The sequence below is a fragment of the Maniola hyperantus genome, chromosome 3 (genome assembly GCF_902806685.2).
Source record: "Maniola hyperantus chromosome 3, iAphHyp1.2, whole genome shotgun sequence".
Classification (NCBI taxonomy): domain Eukaryota; kingdom Metazoa; phylum Arthropoda; class Insecta; order Lepidoptera; family Nymphalidae; genus Maniola; species Maniola hyperantus.
Window position 1 is genome coordinate 5372394 of NC_048538.1, and position 26382 is coordinate 5398775.

At 37.7% G+C, this 26382-nt stretch overlaps 3 protein-coding genes and 1 long non-coding RNA gene across 4 annotated transcripts in view; 1 reads left to right on the forward strand and 3 right to left on the reverse strand.

The window, feature by feature from the left end:
• Positions 1–20404, reverse strand: part of AdoR (Adenosine receptor) — a 62760-nt gene extending 42356 nt beyond the window's left edge. The window contains exon 1 of the mRNA XM_069509647.1: positions 19571–20404. Within this exon, the coding sequence (XP_069365748.1) occupies positions 19571–19994 (424 nt within the window). The 5' untranslated portion in view covers positions 19995–20404. The remainder of the gene's footprint in view (positions 1–19570) is intronic.
• The window catches only part of LOC138404751 (uncharacterized), a 622276-nt gene that overhangs the window by 360363 nt on the left and 235531 nt on the right, over positions 1–26382 (forward strand). The window lies entirely within an intron of this gene.
• LOC138404744 (uncharacterized) lies at positions 6022–8458 on the reverse strand. Its single transcript, XM_069509665.1, has one exon. The coding sequence runs from the start codon at positions 8027–8029 to the stop codon at positions 7211–7213; it is 819 nt and encodes a 272-aa protein (XP_069365766.1). The 5' UTR covers positions 8030–8458; the 3' UTR covers positions 6022–7210.
• Positions 22448–26378, reverse strand: slim (scruin like at the midline). The gene is made up of 3 exons (XM_034984671.2): positions 25909–26378; positions 24902–25113; positions 22448–24256 (listed from the first exon to the last, which is right to left on the reverse strand). The coding sequence occupies exons 1-3, from the start codon at positions 26233–26235 to the stop codon at positions 23605–23607; spliced, it is 1191 nt and encodes a 396-aa protein (XP_034840562.1). The 5' UTR covers positions 26236–26378; the 3' UTR covers positions 22448–23604.

Consider the following 26382-nt stretch of genomic DNA (forward strand, 5'->3'; position numbering starts at 1 on the left):
AGGTTTCTACAAGAGACCCACGATCTTTCACTGCCTGAATCCAGCGGCTCCCTACAACTCGTTTGACCTCGTCTGGCCACCTAGTCGAGAGAGAGAGAGAGCCAAGTGCCGATACTAACTGTACACAACTTACAAAAATACCTACGTACCGAATTGAAAACCTAAGGTATCCCAAATTACTACCCCAGCCAGGCAACATTCTACAGTCCGCGATAGGTTGAGATGGCAATCGGAGTATGAGGCGGGAGGGCGCCCCACACACCCGCACGTCACCCGCGCTCGCCCGCACTGGATTAATGCGGGGGCAGTGCGGGCGTGCAGGAGTTAGGACGTTCCTCATCTCAACCTGTCGCCGTACTATAGATATTTAAACGTAATAACAAAATAGTTACTTTCCCAAGTAACATATTATTATATAATGGAAAAGGAGTCACGACCTTCAAACGATAAAGATTACGACGCAACGACGCGCGACGTAGAGAATTAAAAATTTCTCACTGACATGCAATTTCATTGAGCCGACTTTTGCGTTGACTGTAAGCTGGTATTTCGGCTATGAGAGTGCCACATGCTCTGAAGATTCATTTCATTCTTTTCATTTTATTATAAAGCCGAAAAAATAAAATATAGAGAATATAGTCGTATCCTACAAATATCTTAAACATGTAATAAATAATGTCTAACATGATTTGCATGAGGCAAAAAAAATATTATAGGAAATAGTAGAATTAATTTATATTCTTCCAGTCCGGGTGTATAAATTAAAATAATAGGCTCACGGATGGACGCCATAGGTATCGTGGGAGGTAAATATGTATTATAATCATATTATTATGATATATACTCTGTAAGAGATTTCAATAGGCTATAAATTTTATTGCTCTATCCGGCGCCAAGTTTGTTGTTTCAACTCATTAGAATAGTTGTAAAATTTAATCAATGACTGCGGTTTGTGTTGTGCACATTTAAGTTTTATCTACCTACGACGTTCATCTTTTTTTTCGCAAATATGTATATAAAAGGAAAATGTGACTGACTGATCTATCAACGCACAGCTCAAACTACTGGACGGATCGGGCTGAAAAGCATGCAGATAGCTACTTATTCTGACGTAGGCATCCGCTAAGAAAGGATTTTTGAAAATACAACCCCTAAGGGGGTGAAATAGAGGTTTGAAATTTGTGTAGTCCACGCGGACGAAATCGCAAGCATAAGCTAGTCTGAATATATAAAAGGAAAATGTGACTGACTGAATGACTGACTGATCTATCAACGCACAGCTCAAACTACTGGACGGATCGGGTTGAAATTTGGCGTACCTACAGATAACTATTGTGACGCAGGCATCTACTAAGCAAGGATTTTTGAAAATTTAACCCCTAAGGGGGTAAAATAAAGGTTTGAAATTTGTATAGTCCACGCGGACGCAGTCGCGGGAATAAGCTAGTGGATCATAAAGTAAAGGACTCCTCAAATGTTTAAAATGAGGTAGGTACATCAGAAAAGAAATGTGGCAGGCAGCGATGTAAAATGTTCCTCTAAATACGGCGCTTCTAGAATAGAATAGAATATATTTTTATTCAAGTAAACTTTTACAGGTTTCTTTGAATCGTCAACAAGTTTAATCTACCACTGGTTCGGAATGCCGTTCTTACCGAGAAGAACCAGCAAGAAACTCGGCGGTTGCTCTTTTCAAGTGACAGACATGTTCCAACGAACATCGGTGTCCGTACTCCTGTCAATGGAAATCCGCTTTAGACGCAGTCCTCATCATCACTGCCCACTACTGAGCACATGTCTCTTCTCAGAATGAGAAGGTTCCAGGCCAAAGTCCACCACGCAGGCCAAGTGCATATCGACAGAGTTCACACACCTTTGAGAACATTATGGAGAAATCTCAGGCTTAAAGATTTCCTCACGATGTTTTCCTTCACTATAACTCCGAAAAGTTGAAGGTGCATGCCTGAGATAGAACCCTGGATCCCTCGAATAGGTGGCTGACGTCTTAACCACTAGACTATCACCGCTTAATATTTCGATTTTTAAGTATTTTGTAACAGTAGTAGGTTAGGTGGACGGTAACAGGGGGTCGTCCGGAAACAGGCGTCACGGCCTTATTTATTATAGCTGTTATGTACTAAGTTTTATGTTAAAATCGCTAGTAAACCATTCAATAAAAAATAGGTACATACCCACTCTAGTGGAAAGATCTTCCAGCGTTTCTATTTACTACTCCAGTGATGTGAAAGATTAATAGTTCATGTCAAAACCAATATTGTTTTTGCTCGGCTGCCTAGAATAGCCCTATCTCTCTTGATGGACAAAACCCCGCTGCCATTAATTTTCATTATCTCGCAAACATTTTTTCCTACTTGCGTGTTAATACAGCTTTGGAATACCTGTAGTAGTGACAGTGGTAGACTCTTAGGGCAACCAGACGACAGGAAATTTTCCGACAAGTTCAGAATTTTTACTTTTCAGAGTTCAGACTTTTAGAAACTTACTCAGCTACTTGTAGTAGGTAATCATGTAGGTAAGTATATAAAATGTTAGATACCTACTTACTTCTTGAAAGTTAGACGTAGTTGGGACCCCAATCCCCATGGTTCTACTGAAAAACTCCTCCAAAAATGGAATAAAATTGCATTTTCACGAGAAACACCGTATAAAACAGTCAGTTATTTTGTCAAAAATAAGCTATTTTGCCAAGATTTGGCATATTTACATGTATACATAAGTACCTATGGGTCATACAAACGTCATAGCCAAGCACCTGTTCAATTAAAAAAATTATATTTTTATCACTAAAATATTTACAAATGATTGAGTTTGTGCCAAGTTTACAAAGCAACATCATCAAATTAAAATCCTTGCCTTCAACCTAATCCTTGTTTTCTGGTATCCTATGTTTAGAAAGCAGTAAAACTATTTTTTTGTTAATTTTAATATTTCTGTATACACGACGTGTCACAAAATTAAATGCGGTGACACGTTCCTACTTAATTTAAGCTCTCTAAAAGTCCGTAAGAAAGCAATAAAATTCGTATTTCGTAAAGTTTAATCCCACTCCGAGGTCTCGTTAATCTATGTATAGAACAGTTAGGTAGTAAGTTCTATCCCGGCACGAAACCTGTTTATTTTTGGGATTAAAAATTTCCTAAATGTTAACCCATGGCGCTGTGATTAGCTAAGTTTCCTTCTTTCCCGCGCATTCTAACATATTTTTAAACGATTGTTGAAAAATCAGAAAATTTTATTAAATGAGACTCCTAAAGTCCTAAACAATAAAATTGCGTTCATTTTAGACATTTTTATCGTAATATACCTACCGCGACGCGACAGGTCGAGATAGCAATCGGGGCATGAGGCGGAGGTACGCCCCGCACCGGGTTAGCGCGAGTAACGTTCGGTTGTGCGGGTCGTCCCCACCCCAATTGCCATGTCGACCTGCCGCGTACTATAGTTTTGATAAAGAAAATTGGGGATGAAAACCACTGAATGTTTCCCCCATTTTTCTCTATGAAATACCTATTACTGATATTACAATAAAAATATGTCTAAAATGAACGTAATTTTACTGTTTAGGGTTTGGCGCCACATTTGTTATAACTTATAAGTGTATTGATTATTTGCCGTTCCAGGGGTAAATCAATGCGATGTAAAAAAAATATTAAAAAACCAACTTCCAAAACCACTACAAAGTAAAAAATAACTTTTGTTTCTGGTTTCTTCACGTGTAGGCATGTATGTTGAAGTCGGGCGAGCTGGATGCTTTGAAGTTTCTTTTATGCTTACCCGAACCGAACACCGAACACCGAGCTCTTACATTAATTTTAAAGAAAATGCAGCTAGCTAAAACATGAGTACTTACATATAAACTTGATAAAGTCCTCGTAATATCAAAAAAGCACATTTTATTAAAAAAAATAAAGACTAGAAAAGAGCTAGAACGACCAGGTATTATGAAATAGTAGAGTTACCCAGTGTCACAATGCCCTTCGTATTTCTTAATTAACTGTGTAATTAGCATAACTTTGCTAGAATGCCAGGCGGTGTCTACTGCAATAAGGTGACAATTTATAGGTAGTATCAAACCACAGCAAGTATAATATTAACATTAGGTCAGCGTCCTACCTAGTCCTACCTTTCACAGAAAGTAAACAGCGATAAAAAACGATAGGTAATGTACACCGACCTTAAGAAGGAGATAGCAGATTTGTAGAGCGTTGTCTCTGTCGTTGAGACCGACAAAACTTCATATAGGTATAAGGTATACGGAGACAACCGTGGAACTACGTTCTACAAAGCCAAAATTTCATTCTAAAGGCCGATGTACATTACTTTCTGCCGCGTAGGTACTGTACCTACAATCTACATATTATGTTTAAGATGCATCCTTAGGCCAAGTGCTGTAAATAAGTATCATTTCTATGAAATGCAAAAAAAAACAACACATTAATATCGACCTAGTAGTTTTAGAAGAAAATCAATAATATTACTCGTAGGTCTTACCTACTATTAAACCTCAAAGTATATATCTACCGTCCCAGATACTTCATACCTATACTGTATGTCGCGTCGTGAGCTAAAAAATACTTTATTTTTATTTTTTTAGCTAACGATGGTTCCTACTCTAACATAACTGGGTTCTAATCGTTTCTGGATTTTTACATTCGAGGAGAGTTAAATGAAGAGAAAGCCCTACAACATGATTGATGGCGATAAATTACTGAAGCCAACCGTACGAACAGTTTCTGAGTTATTATGTCTGAGTTGTACCATACAAGAGTAGGTTCAAGCCTGTTATCCATTACACCGATTACTTACGGAAAACGTACCAAGTATTTCCTTACCTATATGATGGATGTGACCACTCAAAGGTCTTTGAAAAATAGAATAGCATATTAATACCCGGCAGGAAATACTGTACATCGATCTTTAGAAAGAGGAAACGGTTTCGTAGAGCGTTGTCTCTGTCGCTGAGGCCTATAAAATGTCACATAGGTATGAGTGACAGAGACTACGAAGCCGAATACTTTTTCCAAATAATTTTAAATACATATTAAAAATTGCGGACCGGCAGGATTCGAACCTACGTCTTCTGTGGGTCCGTGCCCGACGCCTTGACCGCTAGGCCACTTACGGTTCTCTCTTTCTAAAGGCCGATGTACAATATTTTCTGCCGGCTACTGTAGGTATATACTTACATACTTTTAATAAGAGGTCCATAGATATGTTCTGTGGGTCCATATCATTTGCCTAGATACCTTTAACATTGTAAACATACTTGTTATTTCCTTTTATTTCTCTACAAATTTTTGGCCGCGACTTCGTCAGCGTGATCTACAGGAACTGGGCATCTGGGGATCTAATTTAAGCCTCTAACACTCAGAGATAATGTAGGTTCTACTTATCAGCAAAAATAATTTCAGAATACAAACATACAAACTCACGAGCTAATTTTTACTTCTTTATAGAATAGGTGCTACTTAGATGATGCCCGCGACTTCGTCCGTGTGGATTTAGGTTTTTAAAATCCTGTGGGAACACTTTGATTTTCTTCGATAAAAAGTAGCCTATATCCTTTCCGGGGATGCAAGCTATCCCTGTTCAAAATTCCGTCAAAATTGGTTGAACGGATGGGTCGTGAAAAGCTAGCAGACAGATAGACACATTTTCGCATTTCAAATGGATAAAAAATCATAAGCTTCCTTACTCTCAGTGAAGACTTTTCTTACTTAAATTAACTTGTATTTCTACTTCAGATCAAAACCATACTTAATAATATTTAGCGATATGGATTGTAAAAAATAAAGGCATATTTATTAGTGAATACAACACTTTTATTCGTACAAACTTTTTTACAAAAGCAAAACCAATACCGACATATATATGTACCTATTTATGACCTAGAGCCACGAGCACATTCGCATTTCGCACCATAATATCAGCATATTTTTTAAATAAATTTTATTAAAGGTAGATATTATCATTATACCTACTACAGACTATAACTTCACTATTATCATCATACTAGTTTTCACTTAGGGTGGTTCCACATCTGATGTTTACGGCGATCACTACCATAGTATCAAGCACGCTGCACTGCATGGAATTTGTTTAAATTGATTTTAGCCACGTATCGCCTAATCCTTTTATCCAATAAAGTCAATGTATCAAAGTTGTACAGTATCAGTCTTGATACAGTGTCAAAACATTTCCGTACTTACCGAATACCGATCACAATAAGCATATTACAATACGCAGTGATGATCGCGCGTCATTCAACACCGTTCAAATTAGGATAGGATTCTGAATAAGAATGAAGATCACATCAGCGTGTCAGAATGTATATTTTAGCGTCCATTATAATGATCGCGACAATTGTATGCAATCGGTACACACCGTGATCACCGAAAAAATCAGCGATTGCGAAGATTGCTGCATCGATCATATTGCTACACTCTAAATCTATAAAAGGAAAAGGTGACTGACTGACTGACTGATCTATCAACGCACAGCTCAAACTACTGGACGGATCGGGCTAAAATTTGACAAGCATAGATATTGTGACGTAGGCATTCGCTAAGAAAGGATTTTTGAAAATTCACCCCCTATTAGAGCGAAATAGTCGAAGTCGCGAGCATAAGCTAAGCTAGTCTTACATAAAATTGTTCATGTGATTGATTGAATTTATGGTATTTTTGGTGCAACAATAGTGAGATAGATTCGGCCAATCACAGATGATTTCCATCGTCACATTGTAACTGTCGAGCTGCAGCAGTAGACATCCAGGTGTAGACTCACCCTTATAGCATTATTACTGTTACACACACTACACATTACAATCTAGATATAAAATTTTATTGCAGACACGTGCGTTTTCCCAGCTTACCATATTAGACCTTACATTTTTCCCAGCTTATAACAAGAGTGTAAAAGCTATGTTAATAAGGCGAAAGCATTAGGTAGGAGTTTTTTCTAAAATTTACCTCAATGTAGACCAACCTATTATAATCACTATCAAGTTCTAACAAGATTAATATCGTTAATGTTTTTAGCAAGAATATCCCTGGATTTAGAGCACAGTCACAAACATACTGACCGATGGATCGCTTCACAAGACACTTGTATCTAAGCTACGCACGAAAATGGACGACCACAAAAGCTTATTTCGACCAATCACAGCACGATTTTTTATTCAAAATCATTAGTAGCTGCAGGTAGTGGTACAATAGTCACGTGGTTGGATGAGCCCGCTGTTGATAGGCACAGCTTCCTTCTTCACCCTTCTCTTGCAACAACAATGACAAAGCAAGTAAATCGTAATAACTAAGGCCAGCGTCGAAGGGAGCCACACGTACACAGGTATTCCAGAAGGTTTCATAGTGTCCGAGTACTGCATTAAGAGGGAGCAGGGTACTGTGTATCTATGTTTGTTTAGGGTATTGTTATGCCACAATATACAATCAAGGTCTCTAGTCACTTTCAGGGTGGACGAGTCGTGAGGAAGAAACGGTCGTATATCGATTTGGGGCGATGATATGTCCAAAGCGTTAGGGTCCGGGAGGTGGCTCTCCGGAGATCGTTCCACGAAGCTGGACAGTATAAAGCAAGGCACTTTAACCTCTTCTAAATGTCTACGATAGACTACTTGCATGGAACACTTCTCGTCTGGTTGCATCGGGTAGTAACGCGAGTACTCCCAGTGGTCCGCTGACGCTCGTCCCAGATTGTACAAAGCAAGTCCTGTCAGCAGCTCACTGAATCTTCCTCCGAACTCCCGATATTTGTACACGTATGTGGGTGGCAGGCCGTGAAACACAGGGTAAGCGACGAAGTTGGAGCAACGCCGACACAAGAAATATATTCGCAAAGGCGGGTGGTAGGAATAGTGAGCGTGACGAGCGCTGACATGGTGATTAGTAGAGTTCAAGTGTTTATCGAATCTTCCCCTCGGCCCACCACTGATTTTTGCATCGGCGAATGCAACTAATATCAAAATGGAAGCGATATAGGGAATTTTCATTGTACTGCAAGCCTGCTAGGGCGGGTCCCGGCACGCAACTGCGGGCTTTCGGGACAAGGCGGCTTGGCGCCGGGGGTTCATGGCGCCAGCCTGGCGCGCCAGCACGGGAGCAATGAATGGAGTGAACACCGAATGAACTCAATAATATTTTGGAACTATTTGATATTCTTCTCTATATCGAAACGAATGTGTAGGTATGGGTACGTACTTGAAATACAACGCGATGCAGTTTTTACTGAAACATTTTTAAGGAAAGACCTACAAAATTACTTGAGTATAAAAAATAATTACTATAAAAGTAGAACCATAAGTGCATCCATCCGACTTTACTGGAAGTTGGAACCACTCAATTATGTAAATCATGCTCATGAATTGCAACACCGCATATGCATTAGAGAGCTGAAGGGTTGTGAAAGTGAGCGTCCATATTATTCCTTTCTTAACATAAAACAACATTTCGAAGTGCAATAGATACCTACTTCGACATTGTAAGGAATATACTTATTATGTAAAAGGAATAAATTTTTACTACTGAAAATCACGATATATTATATAACTAGACTAGCTTATTCCCGCGACTTCATCCGCGTGGACTACACTTTCGGACCTTTTTTATATTATCAAAAATCCTTAGCGGATGTTTGTAGCGCTATAATAGCTAACTGCATGCCATATTTCAGCCCGATCCATCCAGTAGTTTGAGCTGTGACTTGATAGATCAGTCAGTCAGTCAATCACATTTTCTTTTTATATATAGTTGATATAGATGTTGGTTTTTTTAAGAAATGGGAGCTCTTTGATTTTATGAGATAGAAAATAAGTATGTTTATCCGTCCCTGGGATGCATTGGGATGGGAATTTCGTCAAAAGCTAGCAGAAAGACAGACAGACACACTTTCACCTTTACAATTATCAGTAAGTAAATTACAAGTAATTACTACACTTTTTTCATTTACTAAATATATTACTTTATTTTGCATCATTTTCTGTGCAACACGAAATAGGAAAGAATAAAAAAATAAGGCAGTAGGCGCATCTATTTAATAGTGGTGGGTGCAGACGTTGTAGCAGTCTGAGTCATTCTCTAGATTACGTTCGTAAATGGTTAATTCCGTTCCCGGTATTTAGAAGGGGACCCTGCATTCCAGACCGGGGCAGGTAGTATATTTATTTATGAGTACAAAAAATATCTAACATAAAGCAAGCGTAAATAACGTTTCAGCTTCATCACTAACTGAAACCTACTACTACCGACCACTAAATATCACCTAATATTATCACGACCTTTTTTTATAGAAAACTAGCTGCCCCGGCGAACTTCGTACCGCCCAACAGTCGATTCTTTTTTAGGATTTTTTTTAAATTTCTCTCTCCACAAGAACCATCCTCGTACTTCAAGGAATATTATAAAAAAAAGAATTAGCGAAATCGGTTCAGCTGTTCTCGAGATTTGTGATCAGCAACACATTCAGCGATTCATTTTTATATATAGAGATATTACAATAGCTTTATAGATAGATAGATAGATAAAATAATTTATTGCACACAAAAAATATTACATAACTATTACAGATAATAAAACTAAAAAAAAAATTGTATGCAAAGGCGGCCTTATTGCTCACAGCAATCTCTTCCAGGCAACCTTTGGTGAAAGGAGAAACCAGGTGTGTTGGATAGTACTTACACGCAATACAGAAAAATGAAGTAGTATAATATTATATAATATAATTAACTAACTATTTCAGTAATACATACATAACTATCATATATATACATAACTATTATAAATATCAATATATATACAAAATCCATAATAGCTTTATCTTATTACTGTACAAATCATGCCCGCGTGGTAATTTTTTCACCATCACGACTAGGTAATATTAAATACTTTATAAATTATTATAATATTATGTAGATAATTTTTAAACCATTATTAGTTTTGGTTAGGTATATTAACATATATATTATATATAACAATTAAATTTAATAATTAACCTTCAGAAGTCTTCCAAGATGTTTGTCTATACCTAGTCTAGTAGGTATAAACCGCAAAAACAAACCATGGTGTTAAAAGCGGGTCGAAATTATTACCTATCGAATCTGTTTCAACTTTCAGGCATGTTTTGGGGGAAATGTAATAAACAAATTAAATGAGTCGTAATGGGATCGCTTGGAACTTTACTGTTGTCCAATGAAGTGACAATCAAGCAAATGGCTCTAACGACGAAATTCCGCCAATAAGTACTCTGAATGATATAACCTCTCCCATCGACGAATGGGTGTGGCAAATTAAGTAGTAAAATTTAGTGGTACTTAGGTGTAAAATTCAATTTAAGTATATAGCAATATTTCACATAACCTTGTGACGTATACACACTTATATTTTATAATGATTCTTATAAATCACGATAGTTTAAATTCTGAATAGATTTAGATATTATTCCGGGATCTAGAGGTAATGTTTACCTACTGTTTAAGATTTACACCCAGTTTCGAGGAATCCTCTATTTCTTGACTAGAAATAATATTAATAAGTTTAAAGATTTTGAGATTTTTGTTGAAATGTACCTACATGACTGGAGTCATATTATTCAGTATCCACGCATTGCTATACTTTGTTATAATGCTTATAAAAGAACATAATTTTGGTAGAATATTTGGTAACTTGTAGGTACTATTAAAAATTCCACTGTCATATATTATGGCGTAGTAGGACTACCCAAAAATAACACACGCGTAGGCAATAAATTTCAACAACAAAATACGCTTCTATCTACCTAGTACCTACCTCTACCACAAAATAAATGTGTGAACATGACAGGATCCAAATAAAAGCATCAACGCAACCCATTCATCACACGACAGCTTTATTTTTTAATCACTATTATTGTTATGATATAGAAAAATACTTTGCTATGCCTAAGCAATTAAAATTTGCTTAAGGAAACCTACATGCCTGAGAATTCTCCATAACGTTCTCAAAGACAATAACTATTTATTTATTTATTTATTTATTTATTTTATTTATTTTATATCTAATTAGAACGGCAGTGCCACTTACACTAACTAGATGATTAATAATAAATTTAAATACAAATAAAGGTACAAGAAAAAAGACATAAAATACAAAACGATAAAAGATCAAAGAATTTTGAATATGTACGCTGAGAACATTGAATGACATATTCATGCAATGCTCTCAGCGTACTTCAGTAACTCCCGAACCAGTATTATAGACCCATCATTAAATGGGTCCCATTGAGCATTATTGTCCAAAAGCGCGTTGAATGATGCTAATGAACGGGGTATAGGTGACATAGATCTAGCAATAGTGCGATGATGTGGGACCACGAAAAGTTTATTTTTTCGTGGACGAAGATTACTGTTGGATTCAGGGACACGTATGCGACACAGTTGGTTATGAAGTTCTGGAGCATTAACATCTCCTCGCAAAATTTGACACATAATTTTGAGTTGGTCGCAAATGCGTCTGACCTCCAGGGAGTTGAAACCTAAGCAACCTAACAGAAATTTGGTTGGGTATAGGAAAGGATAATATCCATAGCAACGTTTATACAGGTATCTTAGGAAGGCCTTTTGTACTTTTTCTAATATAAGCCCGTACTTTGCCTCGTACGGATGCCAGACACAGGTGCTTGTTTCGAGCTTGCTTCGGACTAAGGCGTAATATAGTAATCGTATTACCAAAGGACTATGGAACTCCCGAGAGTTGCGTAGTACAAATCCTAATCTTCGAAATGAGTCAGCTGCTACGGTGTTAATATGGTCATGGAAGGTCAATTTTTTATCAAAAATTACACCTAGGTCTTTCATGTTCTGTACTCTGGGAATAGGGATTCCATCCATTTTATATTCATGTATCAAAGGATACCGAACTTTACCAAAGGTCATAACTGAACATTTGTCACGATTGAACTCCATTTTGTTCGCTTTACTCCAGTGATATACAGCTGTAAGATCGCATTGCAACTTGAGACAATCTTCGATAGAAGTAATTTCGAATATAAGTTTTAGGTCATCTGCATATAGCAAGCATTTTGCATATTTTATAGATTCTGGAAGATCGTTTATCATGATTAGGAAGAATAGAGGTCCTAAGATAGAGCCCTGGCTTACACCGGATCGCGTATGATATGGTTTAGACTCATATATGCCATATCGAACGAATTGCTGACGGTCACGGAGGTAGTCTGATAATTATGATATTATGTAAAGTCTGCACTTGGTCAGCTTGGTGGACTATATTCTAAAACGTTCTTATTTCGTAGAGGACACCCATGCTCAGTAATTAAGACCTTAACCACTTTGTATTTTTGGAGACAGAAAATTAAATTAGATATCTGTGAATTTTTTATGCTAAACTTGTGCCACTACATGACCACAAGTAAGTACGAAACTACTTTGCCTCGCTATAGTCCACCACGCTGACTAAGTGTGGATTGGCAGACTTCACAGACCTTTGAGAATATTATGGAGAACTCTCAGGCATGCATGTTTCCTTACGATGTTTTTCTACACCGTTAAAGCAGTGAGATTTAATTGCTTAAAACACATAACTCCGAAAAGTTATAGATTCACCCAGGATCGAACCCCTGAATAGGAGGCGGATGTCTTTACCATTAGACTATCACGGCATCCCTGTATGTCATAAAGACGTAACTAAGTATATACATATATGTAGATTCAGAGTTGTATTGTATTAATAAGAAGGCATGAAAATAGGCAACAATCGCCATTTCCAATTATCGTTTTCGTATAAAGGGTCCCAAGTAAACAAACACAACATTTACCATACGGCAATAACCAACGGAAACGTGACAAATTGTGACCGAACTAGATTTAACTCAGATCTATGGTACAAAGAAAATTACATACATAGCGAGACCAATAATTAATCTATGGGAAATTAATTACTCGTGTATTTGTCGAGACCATACCTACTATTATTATTTAAGACTTTTTGATGACTGTTTGTCATTGTAATTCTGTCTTTCGACGCCGGTCCTTCTTTTTCTGGGAATTAGCGGTTGTGCAAAGCTCTTGTAGACCTTATATCATGTTGACCGTTTTCATCTATTCATATTGTGATCAAATCACATCAAAAATTATTTTATTTAATGTTGGCCAACCAATGTATCTTATGCTACGTCTGTGTCTACTACCGCGACCGGTTCGATATGTAAATTCAAATTCTACTGACAAGTGCCAGCAAGAAACTCAGCAGTTGCTCTTTTCAAATAATAAAGAGTAAAAAGTTACAATATGTAACAATAGTCAATACCTACAGGCTACACGGTACACCATCTTGTGGGCAACAGCCTGTTGCTTTCATCCAGTAGCAACTCGGCCATTCGAAAAAGTTTCTTCCGGTAGAGATATCAATCACCCAAATTTCACCTAGAATTTCGCCCCGTAGCGGTAGATTATGCCGTGAGTGTTTACGTAAAATGCGCGGCCGTAGGCGAGACAATTTTTGAATAGCACGCGATTTATACGGAAAAACTGTACGGATGTCGCGACACGCAACAGGGTAAGTATTAAGTTTTCGCCTGTAAAAATTGCACTTCAATGGACTAAAATAAAAAAAACCCAGTACGTTGCCCACATGGCCATAGTAGACTGTCTTGCGGTCGTGGTTGTGGACTGATAAGTTTGGTATAGATATAAGAGCGCGCGAGATTCGTACTTATGTGAACAAGGTATTAAACTTTTGAATGCTTACGTTTGATATTGCCCGCGCTGAGCGAGCATTCATTAGGACTCGGGCTAGCTCAAGGATCGTGCACACAGTCAGCTACACAATGCTCAGGAAATGGTTCATCTGGATATCTCGCGAGTCGCAGGAAGTTTGCGCTTGCGGAGGCGGGCATTGGACCGATTTGAGACGATATGATACAGGATACCTTACTGATTGCGTGGAATATTTTTGCGTAAATAATACACAACACCCCTAGCATGCCACTTGACAACTGTCTATAGTACGCGACAAGTCGAAACGGCAATCGGGGTGGGCGCGCCCCATACCTACACCCGCACAGCTCCAGCGCTAACCCGGTGCAGGATAGCGCAAGTGACGTGCGGGTGTGCGGGGCGTCCCCCCGCCTCATACCCCGATTGCCATCTCGACCTGTCGCGGACTATACTAATTATGCAAAGGAAACGTATCAACGTACTGTACTTAAAACTTTTACGTATAGGTAGGTACGTAGGAACATACATCTTTGCACGTAGGTTTTCTCTATAACTAGACCGTGGAAGTCTAGTAATAGGGTAAGAAAGAATTTTACGAAATTCCAACAGGATTTTTAAAAACCCTGAATAAAGAAGAGTGAAAACTAGTACTTACCTATAATGTAATACTTAATCGGTATCAGGTAATCGAGCTGACACGCTCACAAAGTTTCTCTCTTTAAATTGCTTTAAGCTTGAGGCGAATGGTATCTAAACTTTGAATCAGTTAACCATCATTATTCATCACTTATTGCAAACATCCCCGGGCAGAGATTAAATTATAGTAGATAGGTACCTATTTAGTAAACATAGGTAGGTAACTAAAGATAATATTATTTTGCCTAAGGGTGGGATAAACGGTAGGAACCTGTTAAGGCGCCTATTCATAGTAAAGATATCCTGGAAAGGATTAAATGCATCGCAAAAAGGTTGAATATGACTTATGTCTTCTGAATGGTGCCCTAAAGAAGCCAGTGTCAGACGTCGGCCTCCTATACGAGGGGTCGAGGCTTCAATCCCGAGTACGGACCTCTAAATTTTCGGAGTTATGTGCGTTATTATAAGCAATTGAATATAACATGCTTTAACGATAGTGGGGAAACCTGTATGTCTGGGAGTTAAAGATGTGTGATGTCTGCCAATCCGCACTTAGCCACCGTAGTAGCTAAACCCTTTATAATCTGAGAAGAGATCTGTGCTCAGTAGTAGATCGGCAAGGTTGAGATGATCATGATGAAATGAGAAAATTAAGTGCTATTAGTAAGTAAAGACAACTTTGATATAATGCGTATGGATGGTACTTACCTACTATATTTCTACTACTTAGGTATAATGAATAGTTACCTACTCTTGAAAAGTGAATTAATTACCTTCCAGCCTGAAGGACAGTTCAAGGTTTTACGAGCGATTAGCCAAACCGATTAGTTTAATTAAATCTCAAAGGGATAGAAATAATTGCTAATGAAGCCAAGGAGCACGTAAACAGAGTTCCTACGTTATTTTTAATGATACGACCCACGTAGAAGTGACTACGATGTACGAGTAGAAGGGAGACAAATTTTATGATCGTTACTCGTAGCGTTTAAACATGATTTGTCTACGGGTTAAAGATAGAGTTGCTTCGTACTTGTTTAATTTATGTACTTACATGTAATACTTATTTATACTTTAATGTATACCTACCTACTACTTTAGTATATACTTATTTTGGGTTCCATAATAAAAATAAAACAAAGAATCCTTATAGTTTTGTCCAGTCCTTCTGTGCGTTTGTCTGTGTGTCATAGGTATTTTAAAAATAAACTATATACTTAGGAGCCGTGTGTGTTAAGACAATGGGAAAATATACATACAGTAGGTATCAACAAAGAGTTAAAATAACTTGGACTAGTATACCTACCTCCACAATCACCGCAATACATATTATCTACCTAGTAAGCTATTTTATATCTACCTATTGTCAAACACATTAGTTTTTATCACATTTTATCATCAAAAGCGTGATATTGTAATAACTAGTTATACCTAATGATATAATAGGTAAGTAGATACCTGGATCAATCCGTAATGGTAAAATGATGAATCCTTCTTACCAAATGGTTGGAAATTCATATGATAGACAGGTCTTCAGTTCTGTACAGTAAGTCCAAGTCCGAAGCACTACCATATAATACCTATTATATACGTAATCCTAAGGAATGCCTAGATGCATTAGTCACAGGCTCCGTCTAATGAATTTTCGATCTATTCTATTAGGTATAATATAGAAGTGCCTGGAGTAGTCCAAGACGAAACTCGACAATTTTAACTGACTTTAGACTAGACAGATCTGAATCAAGGTAACTATATCAAGTGATTAGACGCGTTTGTTACCCTAGGTCCCTCCCGTGTTACCTTCCAGCAACGGAAGGTAGACGGGTCTAAGGCAAGCTACGCCACTGCCTGAACCGTAAGCTGCTAGGTTTCTCAAATGAGTGTGAGTGCCGACCAACCAAGTGAAGCAGGGTTTTTTTACGTACCTACAACTACAGGTAACTACGTCTAAGCACAGGCCCTGGTCTAATAAGGATAAAAAATAACTGAAGAAGAAGGAATTTAGGTAGGCTTTTGGCTCTTTTTAGGGTTCCGTACTTCAAAACTAAAAACAGAACCCTTATAGGATCACTTTGTTGTCTGTCTGTCTGTCGGTCTGTCAAGAAACCTACAGGGTACTTCCCGTTGACCTAGAATCATGAAATTTGATAGGTAGGTCTTATAGTAGAAATTACGGGGAAAATCTACAAAAACCGTGAATTTGTGGTTATACGATTGTAGTACGGAACCCTCGTTGCGCGAGCTTGACTCTCACTTGGCCGGTTTTTTGCATTTAAGTAAGTAGGTACTTATCTGGGAAAATACTGTTCTCTTGTACCTAGGAACTATGGCTAATTTTGCCACCATTTTTTCTCAGAGGATTAGACTAGTGCATAACTGCATTGCAATATCTACCTACGCCTACCCATTCTAAATTTTAAATCTAAAAATGGACTCTTTAAGAATTTCATTATAATAAATTATAAAAAGCTCCAGCAATTATTTCAGTAATAAAATACCTAATCTTCAGCACGAAATTTAAAATTCTCGCGTCAACACGCAAAGTCAAAACATTTATGAAAAACATGATTCGTAAAATCCGTAGTGATTTACGTGAGTTAGAAACACTAAACTTAAAGTTTGTACACACAAGTGCGACGACAACTATGACGCGTACTAACGCGACAGTTTGAGATGGCAATAGGGACGTGGGGACGCCCCGCCCCGCACACCCGCACAACCCCCGCGCTAGCCCGGTGCAGGATAGCGCAGGTGACGTGCGGTTGTGTGGGGCATCCCACCGCCTCATACCCCGATTGCTATCTCGACCTGTCGCGTACTGCAGGCAACTGCATGGCAGGACATCACACTGAACGCGCGTGTATGTGTGTACGATTTGATTCGTTCGTAGAATCGTAGACAAGGAATGAAGCACATCACAGTGCAGCTCGTGATGGAGAGTGCAACTTTAGAAGCGCTATACTCCTACCTATGCTTCCAGTGTGATCTTCAAATATATAGTTTCTTGTATAAAGCGTAAAGCACATCGGCAGAACCGAGGCGCGGAGTATTTCTTCTTAACATGAACTTCAAACTAAACTTTATTTACTTTGGTATAATAATGACACGCGGCAAGTGTAGGAGCGCCTAAACACGGCGCGCGTATTCCGTGTTATATTTTCAGTACCTACGTATACGGTATATCTACCAATTTCAACGGTACCTATCTAATCAAAGTAGAAAAGACTAGACTCCATTCCGTTGGCCGTCCGTTTGCGTCGGAAACTTCAAGGAGTCTCGTTAGACACGTTACCGTCGCGCGATGCGTGTGTCCGAGCCCTTAACAATTTCAATAAAGATATTTTTATTTTAAAATAAACCAAAAAGCGTCGAATATACAAATTTGAGATGCGTTGATAGGAAGCTACAAATCATTCTGGAACTGTTATTATAACGATCGTCGATCATATACGGAGTTGGTGTCTATTGTGCTCGAATAATGATAGCAATAAACGGTAAGTGTGGAAGGCAACCAGCACCCACCTACTGTGTGACCTCCTGATACGTAGTTACACTGAAATGTTCTGACTCGTGTCAAGAGTACGACTTTAGCCCTTATTTTAAAGGTGAAGCGTACGTACTTTTGACACGACGTTGTGAGTTCACCATGGATTTAGGAATTATTAACTCTTAGACAGCGCTAAAATGGCGAGTGAGATCTCAAAATATACGTACTATATGTAGCATACTATCATAGGTTAGTATCTGTGGTCAGGACTCGCTCTATGGTCTTGACAGTCGAAAGTACTGACTAAAATGTTCAATTGTTAAAAGTGGCCTAATAAAATACAATATTGTGAGAATGTCTCTTTTATTTGTTTAAATAGTTACATGTAATTAATAAAGTGTGATATTGATCGGATATTCGCCTTCACAACTATTGATGAGTAGGAATATCCGATCAATATTACCAATGCATGACAAATTATTGATACCAAGGGTCATAGCTAATTTTACTGAGTTTCAAGTTAAAAGAAATGAAATAAATAAAAGAAACTATGACAGAAATGCTAAACAGTTTAATTATAATTTTAAAGAAGGGGACAAGATTATGTTTTTGAAAGATAATGTTTGGTTGCCAGCTGATATTGTAAGCGCACATAGTTCTCCAAGATCCTTCATAATAAAGGATGATAAAGATAATTATATGAGAAGAAATACATCTCAACTAAAACCGTTTATTAAAAAAAGTGTAATTTTGGAAGAACAAACATTACAAGATTTGTCACCAGACAAATTATTGACCAAATTGGAGAACTATGAACGTCCCAAAAGACTCATAAGGCCCCCTAACTATTTGCAGTATTATGATACTTCATCGTAATTAGTAATTAAGAATTTTAGGTTTTAGGATTGTATTTGTAAGGAGAAAGATGTAGCATACTATCATAGGTTAGTATCTGTGGTCAGGACTCGCTCTATGGTCTTGACAGTCGAAAGTACTGACTAAAATGTTCAATTGTTAAAAGTGGCCTAATAAAATACAATATTGTGAGAATGTCTCTTTTATTTGTTTAAATAGTTACATGTAATTAATAAAGTGTGATACAACATGATACACTATATAATATATTATTATGTAAGGGAGTTAAAAAAATCCTTTATCTTTGTTAGTTTTTGCGTAGAAACAAAAAGAACATGATCTTTGAACCACAACAATCCGGCCGCGATGACCAGAAAAGTATATTCGAATTCTGCTGGATATGCAGTTTTTGTTTGTAAGTTAACAATACTATTAATAATGTAATAATGTAATAATAATATTAATGTTGTAATATTATAAGTACATTTATTTAATGGTACCAAAATAATAATTGAATTTAAATATTTCTACGAACGTATCTCACCGGTTTAAATTGCAATCTAAGATCTTGGTAGAGACCAAAACCCTCTTTCTCTATTGAATAGAGAAAGAGGGTTGTGGTACTAATCAAGGGAGTGAAAAGAACTAAAATATATATATACCTACCTACCTATCCTGCACTCTTCCCTTGATTAGAGCCCGTTATGTTATGACCCATTAGGTAGTAACTACCTACCTATTTTAAGTACCTAGGTAAGTTGACAATGAAAATCACTACCTATCCTAATGCTACTGATTAATAAAAACATTCGCATTGACCTTGACTTCTTAATTGTAGGGTAGGTACTTACGAATAGCTGTCTTCGTGCGAACGTTTCTCGAGTAGCACATCGGATGCAGAATGGCCCAGTAGCGGTCTACGGACACCGCCACCAGGCAGAAGATGCTTATCGTGCACAGCATCACCAGGATGGACGTCGTGAAGAGACAGGCGTACAGGTTCCTCGGAAGTCCCACTGAAGCCAATATCGCGAAGGGTATACCAAGCAGACCCACTAATAAGTCCGCAATCGCTAACGATACAATGTAGTAGTTCGTCCGACGCCGCAGTCTTCTGTCGCGGCGGAACACGTGGATCACCATAGCATTACCGACGATGGCTACGAAGGCCACCAGCAGTTCAAGGGACGTGTACGTAGCGTGTATCTCAGGGGTGGGCGAACGGTGGGGTCCTGGGTCTACCGAACCCGTAGTCGACACGTTTTTCTCGCTCATACCGACTGCCCGATATCCTTACCACTTTATCAATTGTTTAAACTTCATACACTGCAGTTGAACCAATCGCACATCCATAATTTGGCTTTAGTTCACAATAACATTATGAAATATTGTCAAGTATTTATAATTGAGTTTTCCTGAAACGGTTAACATTTTCACCGGGAATTGATACATGTTTAAAATTTCAGGGTTATTTCAAGAGTTTAAATGTAAAACGATCGCGTTTTTCTTACTGCGTGTTTTGGTTTATCGTGTTTATTAAGATCGTGGAATTATTTTTGTATGCAAGTTGGATAGTTCGACCCGTGTCCCGCTCGCGCGGAGTTTTTCCCACCACTGCAGGCGATTTGGCGCGAAACCGCGTCGTCGGCGGCTGGGACGCGCGCCCTACGCCGACGCATACTTGTTGCGATCGCGAACCACTGTTACCCTTGAAAACTAATAGAGACATCATCTCACGGATGTAATACCTATGGTGCAGATGAAGGTAACAAATGAAGTCGTGTAGGTAGCCTAATCCAGGAGCTATATCAAAGTCAAGCATCGTTATCACTACCCACATTATAAGTAGGTAAATGCAAAACTCCTATTTGTTTGGTGGTTTATTGGATTGTTGGTTTGTCCTTCAATCACGCCGCAACGGAGTAACAGATGATTTTTACATGAATATATAGTCAAAGACCTGGAGAGTGACATTGGCTACTTTTTATCCTGAAATATCTATCAAAGTAGCTTAGTGGTCAGAGCGTCGGGCGCGATCCCAGGAGACGCGGGTTCGATGCCGGTCCGCAATTTTTGATATGTATTTTTAAAAACTTAAATCCATGAGAACGAAGTCGCGGAAATCAACTAGTAAACCTTCCTACTAGTATAGCTATCAAACACAGTCGTAAAAGAATTTTTGAAAAAGAATAAAAATCACGTTTATGGTATCTACATATATGGTTTACTCTATCGAGGAAGACCAGACGATAGAGCGTTTTAGCGCTGCACCACGCTCCTAGATATTTTTTTTATAAGTTGGTATACTCAAGTGCAACAAAACACATAGTCCAATCTGAACATGAGCATACGACTGCGCATTGTACAAAACAGATCGCAGAACTTCAGAATTTGATTAGGTAAGATACCTTGTATTTTGACTTGTATTTTGCGCGCACTGTAGCTATTAGGTTAACAAATCTTTAGATCGATCTTTAATAAATTAACGGCTTCATTGAGTTCATTGCTACAAGAAGAGGACATGAATTACTACATGACGTACGTAAAAAAAGTAAATGTTCGCACGAATAAAATGCCTGAAAAAAATAGAATCCTTGATAAAGGCCTATTTTTAACCCTAACAGTCAGTGACTAATCATAAAGGCCGTCGAAATAGGTCGCATAAAACTGCATCTAATAACGCACACGAGGGACTAAAGTAGCCTGCACAAAACGTCCCCAGTGGCGTGCACAGGGTTTGAAGCCAGGGTAGGCATTAGTTAGGTGTGAACCTGTTTACTGACAGGTCATAATGAAAAATATGCATTGAGCTATTACAACTGGGGTAAGCAGTGCATTTATGCTTCTATGACCTGCACGCCACTGAACGTCCCCCGAATAGCCGAGGACGTCGACAGACCGGACCGCACATAAATATGGGGGGAGGTCCTCAAAAAAAATAGAACTAACGTTCCAAGGAGCATCAACGCACACAGCAGAATTTAGTCCGCGTTGAGCGCTTCCGGCGAACAAATTAACACCCGTATTCACAATCATGACTATTAAGGTCTCACAGTGCGCTCGAACTCAAGTTTAGGTTTTCTATAATTTGATTAGCACTGTGCGTTCGAGCGCACTGTGAGATCTCATGATGTAATGATTGTTAAAAGTGTGCGTGGCAAGTTCTCGGCGGTAATATTTTATACAGGATGTACCCAGAACGCTGGCAAAAACGAAGACAGGTGAAAGTACTAACGATTACTGATATGATACCACAAAAAACACGAAAAAATATTTTAATAAATCCTAAATTTTGTAAAAGTTCACGATATATTGCAAATAAAACAACTGACTGACGCTAGAGGTCAACACACGTTGCATAAGTAGGTCACTTGGATTCAATGCCGCGTCGTAGGTAGGACGTTGACCTGAGTTTTGCATGCTATACAGTGCGGGTTTGAAAAATACTAAATCACTAAAACTACAAAATGAGGCAAATTGTTATTGGTATTGGATTGTGTTTAGGTAGTAAGTATAACAATTACACTAAGTTTTTGCTTGCTCTGGTTACACCCTGTATTAGCTACGCTTCGGGGGCTTTTGTCCTCGCGGAAAAAAGTCCCTCGCCTGCGCAAGCCCTAAAGTGAAATCGACTGTAACCTTGTCAATTTTTCATGTTTGAAAAAGCGAAAAATTGCAGTAGTAAAAAGTTAGGATGGTTTTTCTCAGTAAAAGAAACTAATTCTGCATTTGAAAAATGTAAGTAGTTTAATTTCGTATCATGATCACATATTATATTACATAGTTCGTTATTATTGTACGTGATTGTACCTACCATTAAATATTATATACAATACAGCAAAAAATTATAAGAGTCCGTTGTTTTACTATAGAACCTTAAAAAAGAACAAAAAGTAGTCCATACTAATATCATAAATGCGAAAGTGTGTCTGTCTGTCTATCTGCTAGCTTTTCACGGCCCATCCACTAAACCGATTTTGACGAAATTTGGTACAGAGATAGCTTGCATCCCGGGGAAGGACAAAGGCTACTTTTTATTCCGGAAAATCAAAGAGTTCGTAACGTAACTCCACGCGACAAACGTAAATCCACGCGAACGAAGTCGCGGGCATCATTTAGTTTTCATATATAACTCAAGATAACCAAAAAAGTTTTAGAGATTGCTTGTAAGTTTAAAGGTCAATATTATAGTCTATTTTTGATTATTATTATGCCATGGACCTAATGTGAAATTAACCTTTGTAAATAGGTTTGTCTAAAAGTAAATCCTCAACTAGTGTTATTACATCCATAATCACAAATATTACTGTTTTTTAAGAACATAATAAATAGTAATATATTCCCAGATCAATTTTGTTTATGGGATTTAACTATCATATTATGCAGAGATGGACTGTGACTTGTAAGATATCACAGTAATGTTTGTGAATATAAGCATAATTTATAAATTATTATGCATTATAAACTGTATATATAACAATGATTATGATGTTATTCAATAAAACTATATAAAAATTAATAAAAAACCGCAAATCACTCAATCATAAAAATTGAATTTCAATTTCAATTTAGGAATGGTTCACACAATAAATAACAATAGAGAAGTTTCATGATGTGTATCAATTCATGTTTAACGCAATAGAATTAAAATATAGATCAAAATATACTTAATCAGTAAAAAAAAAATATGAAACCCAAGTGTGAACAAATGACTGAAAAATTAATTATTTCCGTCATTTCATATTTTTGTTAGATTTTACTTAAATTTTTATAATTAATTTAAAAATGGAAACTTCTCCAAAATTAGTTTCATTCTGAATACTGCACTAATGTACTTAATTCTTTACAAAATAATCAATGGGTACATATTTACACATGTTTTTAACTATGTGTGCAACCTATCCACAAAATGCCTTGGTATACCAACATTTAATAGTGAAGAGCGATTAACTTTATCCATACTAGGATAAAAATTTAGCATAGCCTCCCAACAAATCTCACTCAGCTTTGGTATACATAACCATACTTTGTACAATATGTTAGTCCGTCTAGTCTCAACATCTTTGGGTTCAATTCCCCCAAACATATACATACAACCATAAGAAGTTACTGCAGATGAATGGAAATACAAAGGCTGAGGTAACACTGTCTTTTGCATTAAATGCCAATGCATATCTGAGATATTCAGCCTCCATATATCATTGAATACACTTTGTCCGTCTGTCCCACCTGCTACAAACACTTGAACACCACTCGGAGTATCTATTTGCACTGCACTATGACACTTCCTAGCTAAGGGTTGCACAGTATGTATCATTGAATCATCAGCTTTCGGCCTCATTATAGTCCAGGTTTTGGTTTCAAGATCATACATAGGTATTTTCATGAGCTCAAAAGCCCATTCTCCGGTACCACCTCCGATAATGTATAACTTTTCTCCCACTCGAACTACTTCATGTCGATATCTGCCAATTGGCTCACCCTCTTGACCCGTCCCAACGTAAACTGGCTCCCAAACCATTGTCCGTAAATCTAATCTGCAATAATATTATTAATTTTTAGGTTTGGTCTGAACTAAAAAACTTATTTATTTTCAAATGCATATTGTTAAATTGAGGAACTTTAGGCATTTTTACAGTTTTTGTATAAGAAACAAGATGACGCCCGCGACTTCGTCCACGTGGGTTTAGGTTTTTAAACATCCCATGGGAACTCTTTGATTTTCCGGGATAAAAAGTAGCCTATGTCCTTCCCCGGGATGGAAGCTATCACTGTACCAAATTTCGTCATAATCGGTTGAACGGTTGGGCCGTGAAAGGCTAGCAGACAGATAGACAGACAGACACACTTTTGCATTTATAATATTAGTATAGATTGAAAATCAGCCCTAAATGCCCTAATTTGGAATTCTCCTTCCTTAATACAAAGTAAGTTAGACATTCCTGGTAGATAGGCAGCCTTGTTATACATTCTTATGATATAATGCAACCATAGAAATAGCTTTCACACAACAATTTTACAAAATCTACAGGATTAAAAACCATGCCATCATTCAAAGGGACCATAGAAAGGATTGTATGATTTTTTGTATAGTTTAGTTTACATATATCATCTCTTTTATTAATACCATTTGTATTGCCTGTCTAAAAATATGTTTTGCTAAATAAATTAATAATACCCACCTATAAATATCACAGTTGTATGCATATCCATTAGTACCACCAATAGTGTAAAAGGCACCATTATGGCATAATATAGACTGGCCATACTGCCCCGGTGGTCTAGGACCTGTGACATCTAGCACCTCAAACTTTGCATCACCGTCGCATGTCCGCCATGTTATAACATCATTGCCACACTTATTGCCAAATGGAGCACCAGTTCCACCATATATCTGAAATTCAAACTCATACTTAAAAAGCCTCATGAATACAAAATATCAACACTGATTTCGGTTACAGTACAATGACAGTGTACTTCATGATCAACCTATCGCCGGCTCACTACGGAGCAAGGGTCTCTTCTCAGAGTGAGAAGAGTTTTGGCCATAGTCTACCACGGTGGCCAAGTGGGGATTGGCAGACTTCACACACCTTTGAGAGCAATATGGAGAACTCTCAGGTATGCAGGTTTCCTCACGATGTTTTCCTTCACCATTAAAGCAAGTGATATTTGAATTACTTAAAACGCACATAATTCAGAAAAGTTAGATGTTAGATGCCCAGGATTGAACTCCCGACCTCTGATTGGAAGGCGGACATTCTAACCACTAGGCTACAGCTTACTAGGCTAATACAGCTCTGTACAATGTACTTACAAGACTTTGAATTGGATTCTGTGAGCATAGATATATTATTATACACTTATTAATTAGCCCGTTTTGGCACTGAATCACCCTCTACAATCAACTTCAATGGTCTTAACATTACAGGTGGAATATAATTTTTTTAATTTTGTCACTCAACAATGTACACCAAAGTTTGTTGCAGATGTATAGGAAAGCTTGATTTTATAAGTAAGGCTAAATATCTAACATGAGACACTTGGTTTTATTATTAACTAATGAGTTTCTGGCATTAAAATATAGTACTAACACATAAAGTTAGGTTTATTGACTAAAATGTATGTAAGAATAAGCAGCCCTGAATATAACAGTAGCTTAAAAAGACAACTCTAAAAAAATACATACCATTAAATACCTCCCGCTCATACACATAGCATTCGATGCCAGCTCTTCCGGCATATTCTCAACAACTTCATGCAGTGTCCATTTCCTACTTGCTATGGAGAAGCTCCAAAGCTCCTTGAATAGAGGCATTGCTGGTGTCCACGTAGGGTTATTCCTTTGTATGGTATTGAGCGGTAAATAAGGGTTGTAACCTCCAAAACAGTAGATCCTGTCATCATCGCATGCGATCCTGTGTCCGCTTCTCGGCCGGGGACTTGCGAAACTCCGGCATTCGACCTCAGTGATTTTAAACGGCTCGAACTTATAATCTTTGCCCGATGAAGTCATCACGTGAACGACTTCAATACATCAAAGAAATCACCAAAATAGCACTACTAGAACTTTGTTTTTAATATATGAAATTTTAATAAGTATTTGAAATTTAGATTGGAAATAGGAAATATGTAATGGCAAATCGCAAAATTGTGAAATGTC